General features: G+C 37.5%; 1 protein-coding gene across 3 annotated transcripts in view; it reads left to right on the forward strand.

The window, feature by feature from the left end:
- Positions 1-20,415, forward strand: part of QTMAN (queuosine-tRNA mannosyltransferase) — a 249,488-nt gene that overhangs the window by 178,610 nt on the left and 50,463 nt on the right. For 2 of the 3 annotated variants that reach the window (XM_026717797.2, XM_087920287.1), the window contains exon 5: positions 18,184-18,492. The exons of the other annotated variant lie outside the window; for it this stretch is intronic. In XM_026717797.2, coding sequence (XP_026573582.2) covers positions 18,184-18,492 — 309 coding nt within the window. The remainder of the gene's footprint in view (positions 1-18,183; positions 18,493-20,415) is intronic. 3 annotated transcript variants of the gene reach the window in all.

Consider the following 20,415-nt stretch of genomic DNA (forward strand, 5'->3'; position numbering starts at 1 on the left):
GTATCTTTAAGTGGTGCAAATGGATCTAAGGATTGCTTTTCCTGGGTGTGCTTTTTCTGGAGAGCTTAAATGACCTCTCTGCTAAAGGGTTTCACTTCCTGAGCAAGAGTTGGCTGCTATCACTGTATTTTAACTATTTTCATTTCTCAAGGTGCTCTGGCCACCCTGCCTGATTTGTAACTCTGGCTTGCAGATATTTTTAATCTGATGATTGGTATTTAGGGCAGCTTTTTGCAAGCAAAGAAGCTTTTTGTATTTTTGTACAGGTAACCCTTGACTTACAACAGTTCATTTAGTAACCATTCAAAGTTACAATGGCACTGAAAAAAGTGACCTATGACCATTTTTCACACTTATGACCGTTGCAGCATCCCCACTGTCATGAGAGGCCAGACAAGAAGTGCCCCTTGACATGAGTAATGTCGAGTTGGCCATGCCCACCTAGTCACATGACCACCAAGCCACACTCACCAACTAAGCCACGCCCACAGAACCGGTTGCTAAAAAAACCTGAATCCTACCCCTGCAAGTAATCCTTAGTTATGACTGCTGTCTTCTTTGAACATGCCCTTAATCTGAAAGGTCTTACCTTTTGATACATCTGTATTGCACAGAATAAAGACTAGCTGTTTCCAATCATTTATTCTGTTTAGCGCTCAACCCTACTGTAATTAATACATTAGAGTTTCTCTTCATCAATTTTTCTCTAGTTGTTTGAAACCTGCATGGAAAGACGTGGATTGCATTTATTGAAAGCATAGCATATATTCAGCTTCCGTGATATTTTGTTCCAGGATATCTTTAACTTTCAGCATTATTATTTTTTTTCATTATTATTTTCCTATGGAACCAAGTCCCCAGACAATAAGGTCTGGAATTTAATTGCAGTCTGTTGCCTGTTGCTCTAATATATATTAAAGAAAATCCAGTCAGGTTACAGTATAAAAGAGTATATACTTCAAAAATTAGTCTCTCAAAAAGGTGGGGAAAAAGTGTGAATTGAAAGGTAGCTGTTAACAGTCAGACTACAAAACAGTCTGACAGTTCTTAGATGTCAAATTACAGTGGCAATTTGGAAAGGCTTTTTTAGACTGGAGCTGTGTTAAATGTTAATAGCAAAATAGGGGCATTCTTTTCTTTGATCTGTTCCCGGATTCTATAAAGTAGTGGAATCAAAACCAAGTGCCATTTATATATATACACACCTCCTTCTTTGATCTGGTCTGATGGGTAAGTTTGGCCTTCCTGCCCCTTTCAACCGAAGGCTCTATGAAGTTTCAACTTTTTTTTTCTTTTTCTTTCTGTGACGTTTCTTTCCAGGAATTTTTCTTGGCGGTGATATTGTTCAATACGATGTATAGTAAGTCCTTTTAGTATTGTTCATATTTTAATATTGTTCATATGTAACAATGGATGGAAGCTAATCAAGGAGAGAAGCAACCTGGAATTAAGGAGAAATTTCCTAATAGGACAATTAACCAATGTAACAGCTTGCCTTCAGATATTGTGTGTGCTTCATCACTGGAGGTTTTTAAGAAAAGACTTGTCTGAAATACTACAGGGTCTCCTGCTTGAGCAGGGGGTTGGACTAGAAGACCTCCAAGGTCCCTTCCAGTTCTATTCTGATTGATTGATTAATGATTTCAGAAGATAACAATATTAAATCCATAACTTTTGGAAATCTGTTCAATCGACTCCTCCTCTACTTCAATTCTCTTGGGTCACCAAAACAGTGACATCTACAACATCATACAGTTTGGATCAATGGATTTAAGAGCTACCCTGTGCCAGTAGAAAGCACTTCTTCATAAGCCAAGGGGAGGTTTCAGTCTTTTACCAATTTTCCACATGGAAGGCTTTCTCCCTTTACTATATTTTATGTTGTGGTTTAGGGTACTCTACTCCATCAAAAACCAATTAATAGAAGAAGTAACAACACTTCTACAGGAAGAAGAAAAAAAGTGTGTGAAAATTTATTGATGTTAAGTTGGGATAAGTGACATACCATATTTAATAGGAAAAGGTGGTGTTCAGAACAATTGTATATGTTCATTAAGCGAAGTCTTAAAGGATTGTGCTAGGCCCTGAAAAACTTGAATATGGTATCATATTCAACTAATACTGTACCACTATTTCTTTGATGTCTGACTCTGCCTTTTAAATTATATGAAGCTATTTATTGAATTTATAGAGCTGCCTGTCTTAAGCATCATCAACCTAAGTTGCTTACAAACAATGATAGAAGCAGATTACTTTTCTGGCCTTCTGGTCTTCCTATCCAGGGTTTCTTTTCCAACTTGAGTCCAGTCTACTGTTCAAACTCATAGTACTTCCTTCACTGAGTTTGGATTTTACTTCTTCACTCTTCTAATGTGTTCACTGTTAATCTTCTTGATTTTAGTATGTTTTGACTAATGCTTCAGTCTGAGGGACGCCCAGGTATTTGTAGGAAACTTGTTCATCTAGATTTTTGATATTACTCCTATATAGTATGTTGATTCCTTCAGTTTTTACTATTTTTCCTGTGTTGAGTATAAGAGTGACACATTTGTCCAGTGCAAATTTAAAATAGAATTTCATTCTGAATTGTATATATTATTTACTGGAGAGACAAAGTTTTCTCTGAGAGGCTGATATTATGAGCAGTATCTCCAGTACTGTATCCTGGAGATTACAATGCTTACTTCACTTCACCAACTTTTTGTCCAATTAATGGAATAACACAGTTGGAAGGGACCTTGGAGGTCTTCTAGTCCAAGCAGGAAACCCTATAACATTTCAGACAAATGGTTATTCAATCTCTTCTTTAAAAATCTCCAGTGTTGGAGCATACATGACTTCCGGAAGCAACTTGTTCATCTTTGGCGTTACACGGACATTGTAACCTTTTCCTAAGCAAGTGGTCTGAGATTTTGCTGTCAAAAGTCAAAGAGCCAAAGATGAATGTTGCCTTCTAAGTGACATGAAAAGGATATCTCTGTATTCCATGTTTTATTTGAATGCTGTTTTATGAGGCCACCAAAAGGATTACAGAGGCTCTGAAAATCCTCTAAATCAGGATTTTGGCCCAAACTCGTATTTACACACAAGAGACTTCAGCCTGGATCTAAAATACAGTTGAGAAATAGTTACATAATCATGAGCATCTGCTGCTCCTCCTCCCCCCCCCCCATTTTTTTTTTCTTGAGGAACAGCTTTCTCTTTCCCATATTTCAGGAAAAGGCTATTGTAGAACTGAGGCAAAGTTCAAAAGCATTTGTGATGGGGCCCTGGGACTGTTTAGATCTCTCAGGCTGGAATCCTCTCCGTTGCCTTGGAAAAAGTCCCTATAAAACAGTGGGTCTTCCTTCAAAGGAGACATACATAAGAAAGTGTGTAAATATCCCTTGCAGTGTGGGTCCATAACAGTAAAATTAATTGAATTAATGTTAATTTAATTATTTTTTAAAAAACAATCAAGTAAAAATAATTATCTCTGGCTACTTTCCCCTTTCATTTTGGCACACACAACAATTCCTATTCAGGCTTGACCTGGCTGAATTCATACATGGATATGTGATTCAGTGTAATTTTACCTCTCTTCTTCCTTCTTTGTTGTTGTTTTTGTTGTTGTTGTTGTATTTTAATTAGCTTGTGTTACTGCTCCCTTTAGTAGAACTACACTTAGCGTTACACTGCTTCATTGCTATGCTAGATACCTGAGGAGGTGTTAAAATAATTAAGGTGAACTGCGTGCTTCCTCCAGAAGCATGCACAAGGATTTGCATCTGCACAGGGGAATTGAGTGATCAGAAACAGATGTGACCACGTGGAACATTTCACCCAAATTTATTAAAATCATTATTTACCTGTAATGTATAAGCTGGGCTTTAGTTGCGCTAGTTTGTTGCCAGTACATACTGCCAGTAATCTGCCAAAAAAGCAGCTTGCTGGCAAAATTGCTGAAATGGTTAGCTTATGCTTACAGAAAACATTACAACAACCCTGATTCGTATTTTTTTTTAAAAAAATTCTAACAGAAAATGAAGCCTTTGATGCTGGAGAAGCTGGATTGTGTTATCGAAAGACGCTGTAGGGTTTATTTGAATTGGGTATGCCTTACAAGAAATATGAATATCTATTTGTAATGTGATATGTAATCATTGAAGACAGCTATTGTTTTCAGTGTCTCCCTCTTGAGTGGGATCACATGGTTTTTGCTTGAATTTAAAATAAGCCCTGCTTGCGTACATATCCTGTCAAAGTCAATATGCCCGGAGTGCTGGTTGGTCAGATCCACGAATACAGAAAATGATAAAAAAAAAGTAAAGTATCTGACATTGAAGTGTAGTTATTAATTTATAAAAGCCGGACTGCCATTTAGGAAAAACTTACCCATGGCACAAACTTAAGTTTTTCATCCGAGTATCATTTCAGTAATGGCAGGCTTAAATACTGGAGACCGTGGGGAAACATAATATTACGATAATGTTCTTTGGTGCGGTTTGGAGGGGTTTAGGAAACATTTGGAAGTATTTTTCTCATAAAGTCACTTAACTATTGAAGTGTTACGATAGCATTCCCTTCTGCATTGTATATTTACCGAAGGAGTCCATTGAAGAGGGATACTGATTTTTTTTTTAAAAAAATATCTTGATTAGAAGGAATTCCTTCAACTAGCAAATTGCATGCTTTTAGTGGTGGCTCTTTAATAATAGGACACAGGAAAGAACAGAAGACCTAGGTGATTTAAAAGTGAATTGTCATTCCCACCCCCACCCCTCCCCTCAAAATGCTTCCAGTTCCAGTTCTTCTCCATTTTTTTTTCTGTTTAGCTACTTTAAATGAATCAGTATTTTTTTTAAAAAAAATCAGCTTTGCAAAGCTGAGTTTTGAGCTGTTGTGGCAAACGTTCAAATATTGGTATGCATATTTACAGATTTAACTGCCATTTTTCCCTGGAGGACGAAAGATGAAAGCTTAAAATCTTTACACACACACACACCCCAGTTCATCACAGTGTTTTCAGTTAGTATACACAAACTGATGTATTCTGAAAACGTTTCAGATGTCGTCACAAAATAACCTTTGTGTGGTATTGTTTTCTATCATTTGGTTTGCGTCAACAGAGTCCTACATTTTTAATGAGGAAGTAAGTCCTGCCTATCCAAATGGAGCCCAACTTTCTTGAGCTAATAAATCATTTGATGAAGATGCTAAAGATGGTTATGCAAACAGGCAGCTACAAGTTTCCTCAGTTTTAGTGTTTAACAGATTAACAGATAATCAGAGTTGGAAGGGACCTTGTAGGTCATCTAGTCCAACCCCCCGCCCAAGCATTTCTGACAGATGGCAGTCCAGTCTCTTCTTGAAAGTCTCAAGTGATGGCACTCCCACAACTTCCGAGGGCAAACTGTTCCATTGGTTGATTGTTCTCACTGTCAGAAAGTTTCTCCTTATTTCCAGGTTAAATCTTTCCTTGTTCATCCATTATTCCTTGTCTGGCCTACAGGCACTTTAGAAAATAGCTTGTTCCCTTCCTCCCTGTGGCAGCCCCTTAAATATTGGAAGACCACTATCATGTCTCCCTTGGTCCTCCTCTTTACTAGACTAGCCAAGCCCAGTTTCTGTAACCATTCATTGTATGTTTTAGCCTCCAGTCCCCTAATCATCCTGGTTGCTCTTCTCTACTTTTTCTAAAGTCTCAACATCTTTTTTATAATGTGGTGAACAAAACTGGATGCAGTACACTAGGTGTGATCTTACTAAGGCTTTATAGAGTGGTATTAATACCTCCCTTGATCTTGATTTTATCCCTCTGTTAATACAATTTAGGGTTGCATTAGCTTTTTTGGCAGCGGCTGCACACTGCTGGCTCATATTTAGCTGGTTGTCCACTAAGACTCCAAGTGTAGTGATCTATTTTCTTGCCAGGTCATAGGAATGCTGGTGGAACAAAGATCACAAATTCTCTATGTTAACATACACAGGGACCTACTGCTTGTAAATTTGCAATAGTTCATTTGACGGAATTCTTGTAACCCCATCCTGTCTATCTCAATAAATCTTACTAACCAGAACTATGTGAGAATCATACCTGGAAAAGGACAGCTTTTGGTTCTAGGTATCTGCTAGAGAGCCAGACAATAACTAGTTACTGAGCACCAGATTACCTGAATGTCATCCCCAGCCTCAAAATTTTCTTGCTATTCCTGCTTTGTTTGTTTGATTTTTCCTAAGCAAATAATTATGCATAATTAGTCTTGGAAATAACAAGGAAGCAAGAGATTGCTGCTTTATTTTATGCCTTCCTGTTATTTAATTAAAAGAGTTTTATTACCTTGAAAACTCAGGTAGATAAGAAACCGGGCAACTATCATGTAATCTGCAACTCTTACACTGCAAAAACATAAGGACTACACAACTCGATCAGGACAAAGCGATAGATGCAATCTACATAGACTCCTGTAAAGCCTTTGATTCAGTGGTACACAACAAACTACTCCCAAACTAAAATCTTATGGTATCTCTGGACAACTGCATAATTGGATAAAAGCATTCCTGTCAAACAGACAACAAATGGTCAAAATTGGGAGCGCCCTACCAAATTCTGTACCTGTCAACAGTGGTGTCCTCCAAGGCAGTGTTCTAGGACCAACCCTTTTCATACTCTACATAAATGACCTCCGTGATCATATCAAGAGCAACTGCGTTCTCTTCGCTGGTGATGTAAAGCTATTCAACACCACAGACAATACTGCTACTCTTCAAAAAGACCTTGACTATGAATTAGAATGGTCAAACAAATGGCAACTTCAAATCTCAACAAATAAATGCTCTGTCTTACATATTGGCAAAAAAAACAAACAGAAAATAAAATACAGGCTGAATAGTCAAGATCTTTTTGATGATCCAAACTCTGTCAAGGATCTTGGAGTACTCATTTCTAATGATCTAAGTGCTAGAGCCTACTGTAACTACATAGCCAAAAAGGCATTAAGAGTTGTTAACCTAATCTTACGTAGTTTTTTCTCTGGTAATATTACACTAATAACTAGAGCATACAAAACATTTGCTAGACCAATATTCGAATACAGCTCATCATCTGGAATCCACATTACGTATCTGATATTAACACAGTTGAGAAAGTCCAGAAATATTTCACAAGAAGAGTTCTCCACTCCTTTACTCATTGCAGAATACCTTATGCCACCAGACTTGAAATTCTAGACCTAGAAAACCTAGAACTACGCCGCCTTCAGTCTGAAGTACGGTATATAAAATCATACATTGCAATGTTCTACCTGTCAATGAATGCTTCAGCTTCAACCATAACAATACAAGAGCACACAATAGATACAAACTCAAGGTTAACCACACCAAACTTGATTGCAGGAAATACGACTTCAGCAACAGAGTGGTCAATGTCTGGAATACTTTACCTGACTCTGTGGTTTCTTCCCCAAATCCCAAAAACTTTAACCTTAGATTGTCTACTATTGACCTCACCCCTTTCCTAAGAGGTCTGTAGGGGGCATACAAAAGCGCACCAACGTGCCTACCGTCCCTGTCCTATTGTTTCTTTTTTTTTATTTTTCTTATATGTATCCATGTATTCATAACTATGTTTTTACTTATACCTATTATCTTGTAAGCAGTTGACAAATAAAGACAAATAAATAAATAAAAATAAAACTGCCAAGGAAGATTTAGGAACATTGGTGGCAATAGGCTTTATTGCTGAACTTCGGACTTGATGTAGGGCAGTTATAGGAGCTGATCTTGAACGGTTGTCTGGGAAAAGTTTGAACCCTCTGAACCTGAGGAAACGGACAGGGTTCTTGTAGCTGTTAGTTAGAAGATAATAGCAGAAAGTCATTGCCATGTTGCTACCAAGAAAACAATATGGTTTTGTCCATGAAATAACAAAGAATAAGCTCAACCTGAAGAAGGATTTATTGCATTCCTTTATACTTGTGGTAATGCTTAATAATTGTGCCACTTCATTCAATCTGAACTAATGTCAAGATATTTGGTTTTACCTACAGATTGCATACTAATCAAGGACATACTTCCTAACTTTAGATAGGAGCATTTATTTTAACATTATATTGCACTTATTTATTTACCTGTCCCTACCAATGTCAAAATCATTGCAATATACATATTTCATAAAATCAAAATGTGTTCACCTAACTGTTTGAGTTTAACAAATATGCATCCCCCCCACACACGCTATTGACAGGTGTAAAAAAAGGTATCAAAAGAACACATAGAAGCTTTAAAGTAGCCCCAATTGAAATAGTTTATGGAAGCTTTTTGTTGGTGTTCAGTGATACATATGTCATATAACCAGTTGGTATTAAGTCATAATAAATAAACATGGTTTTGGTGGAAGGATGTGAATCTAGGAAAGCAACAAGAATAATGATAAAAGGAACCTAAGGCCAGGAAGCTTGATTCTGTGAGGTTTGTGGAGATTTCTGATAGTAGCTTCAGCCTTTTTCTCCCTTCTTTGCATAATTCTGAGGCAAATGTAGTTTTCAACTAGTCTTATTTCCTCACTGTGTGTTCTCCAGAAAAGGAGCCAAATGAATCTTATGTTCAGAAACCTTATCAGATGAACAAAACAAAGCATCTGAGTTTCACAGGCCACATTGAGCAACTTTAAAGGGAGAGAAAGAGATAAATTTTCTTACTAGAATGTGGAACTTTTAAGTCCACCCACAAAAAGATTTCAGACAGATTACATGGTGGACTACTGCATGTTCTTCTTCTCTTTCCATTGAAGTAAAGGAGATGCATACAAGGAAGATGTTCAAAGTGTAGTGATCAAGATTGGGAAGAGGAGTGTGAGGTGCAGGAAGTGCCAAAGTTTTGAAGTTCAGGAAGTGCCAAGGAAAATGGCCAAGTTTTTGAATCCTAAATCCAGAAAAATGAATGTTCCCACAAGGCAAAACTTTAGACAAAGCATTCTAAAATGAAAGAGGCTCCTCTTTATGTGCAATATTTTAATATATCTTTTGAGATGTTTTCTGCTCTATCTTTCCAGGTGTGTACTTATCTGTTTTTAGTTACCTATTTAAATAAATTTTATTTTAAAACTCTTTTTCCTAATGGAACCAAACTTCTATATTATGATTATCATTTCCTTTTCCTGCAGTGTTACCTTTACTTTCTATACTTCGCTCTTTTCATTTCATTCTTTACTCATGTACTGATTGTCAGTATTGATATTTTTTTTCTTCATAAAATACTATCTGGTAAGAGATAGACATCTTAGATTGATTAACCTGAATTAACCTGAACTGTAATTGGGAAAATTATGCACCAAAAGAATATAGGAAAGGATGTGGCACACAATGTATTTTTTTTTTCATTTTATCAATCTATTCAAGTAATCCTTTATGGTTTCAGACACTCAGGTGCCTATATCCAACATTTAGTTTAAACTCTCTGATTTATTGGAAAGAAACCTAAGTAACATCAATTGTCCCTGAAGGCAATTCCATCCATTGTGGCATGTCTCTTATGTTGTTCCCAGGTTTTCCTGAAGACAACTTTAAAAATTTCCACTCATCAGTATAATGGTTGGATATCTGTCCAGATGACAATCAAAGCAGACCCTAATTGACCATTCCTCTGTTTCTTCTCTTTCCATTTGTGTAGGCTGGCCACTTTGGGTGTGTCTCTCAATGCTTGCCTTTTCATTTTGGATACTGTTCTATCTTCACTAATAACCACATTTGTTTTGTTTTCCTGGACATTAGACATTTTGGGACTAGCAATTTTTTTTGTAAGACATGCAGTCATGTGTTTTTGTAATCATGTAACTCAACATCATATGACTACAAGAACATACAGCAATAATCCCAGTTGCCATCATCATTAAGGAAAACCTGCATGCAAATCCTTTCTCCTTCCTCTCCTTTATTGTACCCTGGCTGCTTGGGTGTTGCAATGATTAAAGCAAAGGGAATTGGTTATTCTTTCAATTCTAATTTCTACTAGGGATTAATGGAAGCTTTGAAGTAAAGAAGAATTGATGGTTCAGCTTCAGTGAAGCAAAGGAATAGTCACAGAAACTTTGTAATTTCATTCCATGCTTTCATTGCAACTTAAATATTGGACAGGGCCGGCTTTGCAGTACTGTGTGGGGTGTGGTGGTGTGGAAAAGCAAGGAGATTATGCTTCACACAGCCTGCAAAAACCAAAAGGATGCCCACTGGGAGATGTAATGGTTAAATGGAGCAATGAACTTCTACAGTAGATCTGGTGAAAAGGTAAACAAGAAAAATTCTGGACTATCCTTGGACCAACCACAACTGCTTTTTTTAAAAAAAGAAAGATGGCAGCTACCAAACAGTAGAGAAGGTAGGATCCCATCAACCCAGGATGAAATGGCTCCCTAGGGGATTGGCCAGTTCCTGAAAGAGAAGGGCCTTGGTAGGCACTGTAGCCAACTGGATCTTCCATTTTCTATAGAAAGAAGGTAGGAGGTAGTACAAACCATCTGCTCAAAATGGCATGAGAATGAAAGGGCGCAGTCTACATTCAGAGTGGGCTTGGCAAGTCATCTTAGTTAGAACCACCTTAACCACTTAAAACTCAACATGGCATATAGACGGAGAAAAAAAACACTTTCTATAAACAATTTGTCATTTTTAATCATTCTAAGGCACAGAAATTTTTTTTTAAAAAAATGTTTGTCAAAGATCTCTACTTGAACATTTATTTCAAATGTTTTTTTTTCCCAAGGAAATAACCAACAAAGACATACGGTATTGGGGAATTGCACTTTCTTTGTTTCAGAGCAGGTCCAGCTTCTTTGAGTCAATTTGTATCAAGTTAATTAATGTATTTTTTTTCCTATCTCTTACATGCATATTTTGTTTATGAAAATCACTTTTCCTACTACTATGCAGCCAATAGATTCTTCTTTGACAGTTTGATCTAACCTAAAGCAGCCTTCTAATCAGTGCTTCGAATGTGTGTTGGGGGGCGGGGGCGGGGGGGGGGTTGACAATGGCATCACTATCTTTCCATTCTTCTTTTGATGGTATTTTTAATAAAATAGTGTGTAACTTGAACTGTTGGTGCCAATGAATAATGCTGATTCTCATAAATAATTTTTCATTAGACCACATGAGGTATTGTGAATAAACATGTAGGAACAATATAATGACATCTTATGCATAAACAGTGTAAGCTTCACATCTCTGTTGCAAATTAATGTGTGTAGGTATGTTGGCGCAACTGTTTTAGTATCGTGAATGCATATTCTACAAGCTACAAAGAATGGCAAATCTGGCATATTAAATGTCAAACGTTCAGGCTGACATTTATAGTGACTTTTAGCATGTTAAGAGATTTCTATTATGTACTCAAGAATTAGTTATTTTGCTGTAGTGTTTCAACAAAGCATTTACAGTCAAATGCACCAAGCTGACAGATTACTTATATTTTTTTATTATATCTGAGGTACTCATAAGGCTTTTTGAACAATATTTCTAACCAGAAATATCCCCAAGAATCTAATTTAGATACCTGGGTAAAATATTTTTCTTGCATTTGTAATAGATTTTTTTTTGCTACTAAGTCAGTGAACTGGGTATTATTAAGAGTACAGTTCATAACTGGCCAAGAAAGTATTTTCTCTGGCCACAGTTTGTTTATGTGGTAAATGAAATGGTGCTTAATCTGATGGAAAAGAACAAAAGTTAACTGGAAAGAGAACATTTTGGTGCCTCAAATACCACATCGTCTAATGCTGTTTTAACATTTATGCTATTTTTATTGTCATTACATATGGAGTTTAGTGGTAATAGTCAGCCATTTTTATTAAGGATATTTTTTCATGCACATGGAAGAACTGTCTAAATCTAAAGGCCATTCTTAGCAATAATGTGTTATCAAATCAGGTCCTAAGAGGATTAATTTTTTAAAATAAAAACATGAAGCTGCAATGGCATGAAAAAGACTTATGTCAATAGAGTGTACTTTTTAATGTGTCATATTGTTAACCATCATATTCTACATTTAATTAGAAACAGCTCTAGAGAAAATCCAGAGATATAAGTAACCAGGAATATACTTTGCCCTTTCTGCACTTGTCCACTCCAAATTTCATATCACTGATTTTGAGTATTGAATATTACTATCATTATATACACAAAAATGTGAAATCCACAGCTGCCAGTTCTTTAGCAGGTGTTGGCTTTCGTGTGCATTTGAGTTCTTTCACAGAACCTAGGATGGTGTGATGTATTGGTGTAGTATATGTACAGATCCAAGCAGTGTGGCCTTTGCAAGTGACAGGTGGAAAATTTGTCGATCTGCAGATTTTCTACGCGCCGTACCAAGATGTTGCTGGTACGGCCCCGGATTATTATGATTTGTCACACAATCACTCATATGTTTAGACTGGATTTGTCATATTTAGCCACCTGTCGAATCCTTCCCAACAACTTGGGAGAGTCACATATTGTTGTTTAATAATATTAAAGATATTGTTGCATGATGTAAGCTGTTCCAAATAAGGCTTTCTTTTGCGATTGACTGGTAGTGATTTTATGAGTGCGGATGGTTTCAATTGGTGCTCCAGTTGTTTTGGAATTGCACCCAAGACGCCTAATACTATGGGTACTAACTTTGCTTTCTTCTGTCACAGCCGTTCTACTTCTATTTGTGGGGTCTTTGTAATTTGTGATCTTCTCTAGTACTTTCTCTTATGTTCTGCTGCTGTTCTGCCACATTTCCTATCCAGACTTTTTTGTCTTTCTTATTGACAATTATTACCATTTGTTATTATTGGCAGTTATTAATACATTTTATCCTGCCTTTTAATATATAACGGAAGGTGGCGAATGTACCTAATACACCTTGCTCTACCTATTTTCCCCAAACAACAATGCTTTGAGATGGATTGGGCTAAGAGAGAAAGACTAGCCCAAAGGCACCCAGTCTACTTTCATGATTAAAGGAGCCCTAGAACTCAGTATCCTAAATGATACTGATATCCAAAGTCAATGACTTTGCTTGTCAGAAGCTGGCTTCAGAGGATGATCATGTGATCCTAGGACAGTGTAACTGTCATGAGCCACAGTGGTGCAGTGCAAAGGTGGTATTCAGGTTCTGAACAGTTCTGGAGAACAGGTAGGGGAAATTTTGAGTAGTTTGGAGAACCAACAAATGCCACCTCTGACTGGCCCCTCCCCCATCTATTCTCTGCCTCTCGAGTCCCAGCTGATTGGCTGGGTCTTCTTTAGTTGCCCTGCACAGGAGAACGGAGCTGGAAATCAGGTTAGTGGGGTGGGGCGGGAATGGAGATTTTGCAGTATCCTTCCCCTGCCACGCCCACCAAGCCACACCCACAGAACCTGTAGTAAAAAAAATTGAATCCCACCATTGGCACAGTGGTTAGAGTGCAATACTGCAGGCTACTTCTGCTGCCTGTCGGCTGCCTGCAATTTGGCAGTTCGAATCTCACCAGGCTCAAGGTTTTCTCAGCCTTCCATCCTTCCTAGGTGGGTAAAATGTGGACCGAAATAGTTGGGGGGCAATAGGCTGACTCTGTAAACCACTTAGAGAAGGTTGTAAAGCACTGTAAAGTGGTATATAAGTTTAAGTGCTATTGCTATAAATAGACGCCAGTTGACAAGGGCCTGAATTTTGAACATGTGACCATGACCATGGGAATGCTGCAATGGTTGTAAGTATGAGTATCAGTCCTAAGTCACTTTTTTCAGTGTCGTAACTTCAAGCAGTCACTAAACTTTTCTTGGAAAGAGTACCTGCTTCATTTCAAATGTCAATTCTATGCATAGAGAAGTCCAGCGATAAGAACTAACTATATTCCCCGCCCCCCACCTGTCAATTTTCATTCTGGTAAGAAAAGTGGAAGAGTTTCTGGCATGTGTCCCATAGTCTCAGGAGCTGTGAGTGACCACTGCCAATCAGTTCTCCATTCCTTTTTTAAATTTACATGTTCTGTCCCTTGAATACAATACATAATTTATGCATATTTTAATATTTTATAAATTATGTAACATAATTGTTACGCTATTATGTTGATATTAATATTTAATTTATTTTAAACCCAATTACAAATAAAAAATGAACAAAACTAAGAAAAGGCCAAATACTATAAAGAGCACATTGATTGGGCGTTGATTCACTCAGGCTCAACATGTTTATTTGGCCACAACAGGTATTTGTTTGCCATGTACTATGTTTAGATACCACAGTTATCTAGCAATGGGAACTGAAACACAAATTACTTCTGTCTTTCTCTTCCGTTTTAATCTAACATCAAACATTACAGCAGAATCTGAGGCGGGGAAATGAACATCGCATTGCTTCTTTTGAAGCTGCTTTCTGATAACATTGAACCAGTTCCAGGTAGTCTGTTGATATCAGATTGCTGATTGGTAGGATGTGAATTTTCAGTCTGATACTTTCCGTAAGTTTTGGAGCCAGTGATAGACTTTAACTTTCAGCCTTTTCCAGTTTCCAAATGAATGTACGTTGGGGAGGAAGTGGCATTGTGACAAGTTTCATAACTGACTTACACAGCTTTATTTGAAAATCAGATCAATCTCTAGGTATATTTGTACTTGTGCCCCGATTTGTGTTATCTGCTTGTCTATAAGCAAACAGCCAAGGTAAATGAACCCCAATGACTCTCTGGTTCAACCTGAAACTACGTAGGTTCCCTTCTATTGGATGTTTGTATTTTTCAATAAAAACTACTGGGCTTCCCCTTACGTCAGTGGGAATCTCCAAAACAGTTTCAATTCTGACCTTCAAATTAATGAAGCTCGTATTGCCACCAAAATTCACTTTTCCCCAGCTTTAGGTTATTTAGCCAACACAGTGATTATCTGTATAGAATGTCCTCAACTTATGACCATTTGTTTAACCACTGTTCCAAACTGCAGCGTGACTTAAAACTGTTTTTCAGACAACCATTGCAACATCCCCATGGTCACGTGATCAGAATTCGGACGCTTGGCAACTGGTATGCTTTTATGACGGTTGCAATGTCCCGGAGGCATGTGACCACCATTTGCAACCTTCTGATAAGCAAAACCAATGAGGAAGCTAGGCTCACTTAACAACCGTGCTTCTAACTGAACAATTGCTGTGAGTCACTTAAGAACTGTGGCAAGACAAGTCATATAATGGGACAAAGTTTACTTAGCAACTGTCTTGTTTAGCAATGGAAATTTTGGGCTCAGTTGTGTTTGTAAGTCAAAGTCTATCTGTGATGTTACATTTTTCCTCACACTTTCAGTGGCATAAATCTGATGTCAATCGGTAACATGTTGGAGCCAGCAGCACCTTTGCTTCTTTTTGAAAGCTTGCACAAAATGGCTGGTAGGTGGGTCAGATCTATTCATAACAATGCCTGCCATCTTCAGCCTGGTGATCCAGAGTGATCCTTTTTTTTTCAGAAAGGGATCAGGTGAAATGCTTCCCTGTTCTGTCCTACCCTATCCTACCCTATCCAGAGATACCTTTGCCTGATATTTCTTCCTCTTCCTGCCTGCTTTTGACTCTTTTATAGGCACACACTTCCAAACAAAGAACAGGGCTAAAACTACTTCCCGATTCTACTTTCTAAGAATGCTTACAGGGTTGGTGTGATGCTTAGAAGCATGCTCATAAATAAAGATGATCCTATCATCTGATGGTTTGTTTTTCAGTCAGCCTATTTAGAATTTTTCCATTAAATAGAGCAGAGCTCCCTATTGGTAATAGTGGAGTGAGTCTACATAGTTAGAGCTACCAGGCTGCCTAACTGTAGCCTTGGTTGTAGGTTTGCTTCTGGGTTCAGTCCCATTGCTTGGGACCAGGCTTTCTGAGGGACCTCCTCATCCCACAATAGACCTGGCAAAGAAGTCATGCTTTGGGTAGCATCAACTAGGGTTCTACCTTGGATAGGCTCCAGGACACATAAGGTGGGCATCAACTGTATGATGCCCACCTTATAAAATATCCTTCCCTTCTCAAAATTAGATTATCTCTATCCCTTTTGACAGTTCAGAAGACCCTCAAGAACTAGCCATGCCATTAGGCTCCCAGGGAACCAGAGATTTGCTTAGATGGTGAACATTTTTAATCCTCTCTTCACCTAGGAGTTCCTGTATGTTTTTTCACACTCTTTATTTCTTAATGTATTTTTAAAATACATCTTGTTTAATATTTATTGCTTTTATATCTGTGGGTTTTATCCAAATGTGTGTTGTCCAGAGTCGCTTTTGATGAGATGAGCAGCAATACAAATTTGGTAAATAAGTAAATATGCAATTTCTTGTGATATGGTGAAGCTTTGAGGAAACCACAGAAGTAGTAACCAGGAAATAGATTGTTATATTATTTCTGTAATGTTGACCATAGAGATTATAGTGTGTATAAATTATGGTTGACTTATTTTGTGTCCAGGGAATATGAAAGATACAGAGATTATGTTGCCTAGTGAAAACACAACCATTTAATCCCACTTGCACTTAAATACCTTCCAAGGATATTTATTTGGTATTTTTGTGAGTCTCTGCATCCATGCTTTTTATATTTTAATATTTCCACTATTACCAAGAGGTATGCAGAACTACTGGGTGCCAAACACTGCCAAATTAAAGTGAATAATACTTATTTCTAACTCTATCATGAAATAAATCTTGTTCTAAATATCATTCAGTGAAATGGCATTCCAAAATAGCTTCTTAAAAAACTGTCAAGGTGATTAATATTATGTGTGCAATGCAAGTAGATAGCGGACTCCTTGTTGCACAGTGGAAAAGATATTTTCTACTTGCTTTCATTGAGATATTGGGAACATCTTATCTAATAACTGAAAATTCTAGTATGACAGAATGGATTTATGAGGACTAATATCTTGGAAAATATCAAGAGGTAATGCACTGCATAACTGGGTGCAAGAGCCAGGGTAAAAAAAACTAAAAGATTGCACCCAAACCTTGTAACTCAAAATCAGTAAAGAGGTAACTATACTAGTTGATTTTGGGGAGGAGGGGTATTGGCAAAAAAAAACCCACCCTACTATAACAACAGAAATCCAAGAATTGTATGGCAGAGCTTTCTTTTCACATTCATTTTCTTGAATCTCAAGCCCCTTTAGAAACCATGCCCCTAGGGAGGAACATTTTCTATACAGATAATTTGCAGGTGGAGGAAAAGAAGGGAAATAAACATATTTTAGAAAAATAAAAGTATTTTAGTCATAGGAAAGAAACACGACTAGAATATTTCCCTAGTGGTTGTTTAAAAGAGGCTTAAAGGACATTCCATATGCTTTAATACAGGAGGCCCCGCCTTTAATTTCTGGGATTTCCTTTTTAAAAAGAAACAGTTTGGCTGTTGCTGTGTGTGGAAGAATGTCTGAGTGGTCCATGAGGCATTGGGGAGCCTGGGGGGGGCGGTCGGGGCAGTTGTTATGTGGAGGAAGGTCTGTCAGTGGCCTTGCGTGAGTGTGATGAGCCTGCGAAGTGGCTGCTGCGTGGGAGTGTGTGAGCAACTTTCAAGATGACTCCTGACCTTCCCTGTCAGCTTCCTTATTGAGCTTGCTTGGGGAAAGCTGGCATGGAAGATTGCAAATAGTGATCATGTGACCACAGGACACTGTAGCCATACTAAGTATGAGCCAGTTGCCAAGCACCTAGATTGTGATCATGTGACTGCACGGGTGTATGTGTGTGTGTTATGGCCAGAACTAAGAGAACTGGTTGTTAAGTCTCCTTTTTGAGCACCCTTATATGTTTGAACAGTGGCTGAACACATCGTCTAACATCGCTGCGATCGGAGCCCGACACAAGGATTACCTATAATGAGTATTATTAGTTGCTGCTCTATCAGTAAATAAAAACTTATTAATGACCTGTGAAAACCAGTGGGATGCTATCCATAGTGTATTGCTTTAATTGCTTGCTATCTAACCACTTAGCAATCCAGACCTTCCTCCAAAAGAAATAATAATTCAGAACTACCCTTGTCTTGAAGATAGATTTTGGTGGTTTCATCCATTTGTCTCCATTATTATCCCTCTGACAAACAGTTGCATAAACTTTTATAATATTGGGGTTATTTTTTTTTTAAAAAAATATTATATTCAAAAGTTTTGAGCTGTGTTTAAAATGGATGGCTTTTGCAAGAAGGATAATTTTATTTATTTGTTTGTAACAGGTTTATGCCAAAAAACACACTACCCCACATTAAAGAAGGCCTCAATGCTAAAGGAATTGGAGATACATCTTTGCTTATGGAGATGCCCTTTCAAGAACAGAAGTGTGAAACTTCAAATATCATCAAAATCAACAATTTAGACCAAAGACCTGGACACCAAAAAGTAGAGTCTAGATTTGGTTGCCCCTGGCCAGAGAGACAGCATCTTTGTCAAGGAGAAGAGAGCCAATGTGCCACTCCTCTTGGTCACAATGTAGGCAGTTTGAAATATCAGCAGAGGCCTTTGCACATTGTTTGGCCTCACAGATGGTGAGTGTAATGTCAACACTGAAATGTTATGCCTAATAGAATTTGACTTCGGAAACAGTGCTATTTTCTTCTGGTGATGAAGAATTTAGAATTTTCTTTTAATATTCATACTAACAGAAGAGAATATCCTTAGGTCAGGCTTGAATTGTGGAGTCCTTGGTCTCTCTGAGCTGGATTGTTTGCTTGCAGGCATTTCTTTATCTGACTAGGTTACATCATCAGTGTTAGTGAGTGTGGTGTTTGCTCCCTGTTATATACAGTAGCTTGTCTTGTTGGGAAGGATCTTGATAGTTCCTTGAGTATTGTTTTCTGCTTGTTTTTCTGGTGTGAATCATTGCTTATCTAAACTCATAGAGATAAATTATATTTACACATCATACAAAAGAGACAATAAAAAAGCTAAGAAGGAAACCCAAAGAACACATCCTCTTGAGCAACCAACACTTATATTAGCAGACAAATAATCAAACCAGAAAATCAATCGAACAATCAATAGCCTGATCAAGGAGCTACCAAAGAGATAACCACACCCTCACCAACACTTGCAAGCTTTTGTATATAACAGGGAGCAAACCCCACACTCTATAGCACTGACGATGTTATCTAGATGGGTAATAATATGTCTGCAAACAACCAAGCTCAGAGAGCACCAAGGACTCCAGAATTCAATAATTGGTTACAGAATGAAGTGCTGAAAAATCACTGTTTTTTAAAAAAAACAACAGAGAGGGAGCTGAGCATCCATATATGGACAAGAAACATGGGATGACACTAAAAATATGAAAACTGCTGAAAATCCTGCTTGAAAGCAGCTCTGTCCACTAATAATGTTTAATATGCAGTGCTATTTTGAAAAAAAATCTTAATTATCTTAACGTGACTGACTAGGTGTTAATATTCAAGACCATACTATGCTATTTGCATCTTCGTTTTAAAATCTATCTTTCCTACAATATACATATATATATATATTTTAGAAATCAGCATATGCTTATATGTAGGCTTAGAGGGAATGGAATAGGCTATAAGAAAGCTGCTGCTTTTCAAGCTGTTGACCTGATCGCCAAATCTTTTCTAAACTGAAGTAAATCTACCCACCCACATAATTACTACAAATATATAAACTTTAGTTTGACTCCTACCATAAATTAGGATTTAAAGAGGTAAAATGTCCTGATAATCTTCCGGTATTGGGCACGAACGTTTTAATCTAGTATTTTTCCCCCCCTCACAGTTCATTTAATCTGCATGTGGCCTGATTAGAGTTCACTTCATCCACAGATTATACTGTGTTTATTTTTGAGATGCCCGGTCGATCAGTAGGTCAGATTTCTCTGAGAGCAACGGTTTGCAGGTGAAGCCATAAGAGCACCACACCGACGAGGCAAATCGCCTTTGTGGGGGATTTGACTTCCAACACATTAAAACTCCAGAAGCTTTCCCAGATGATCTGCAGCATCTGGTACCTAAAGGGATTTTCATATTTGACTCCAAATGTCTGAACATAAAAATTTAGGGATTGGAAGTGGATGCGGAATCCATCTTTGGATTTGTTTAATCAACTTCACACTTCTCACATTATTTTTCTCAGTGAGCTACATTTATTTTTAGTCAAATTTAATTGCCATCAGCTCAACAAAAAATGCTGTGTTCTGATATGCTGTTTTACAATGTGGCATGTTTGTGACATGTATTGATTGCCATTCCATTAGTGATTAGGAATGTGAAGTTCATAAATCTAATACTGGGGCTGCAAGTTTGTTGAATTTTCTTCTTCTTCTGACAAACGGCTATATTAAGATACATGCTGAAACTTTTATAGATTGTGGGGTTTCCTTTAAAATACTGATCTTTTGGGGGGAGGGAGAGTTGTTTTCCCCCTAGGTATTATTAAAAATAAATAAATTGCAGGGTAAATGAAAA

This window comes from Pseudonaja textilis, chromosome 1 (genome assembly GCF_049901715.1).
Source record: "Pseudonaja textilis isolate UNSWEBS1 chromosome 1, rPseTex1.2, whole genome shotgun sequence".
NCBI classification, from domain to species: Eukaryota; Metazoa; Chordata; class Lepidosauria; order Squamata; family Elapidae; genus Pseudonaja; species Pseudonaja textilis.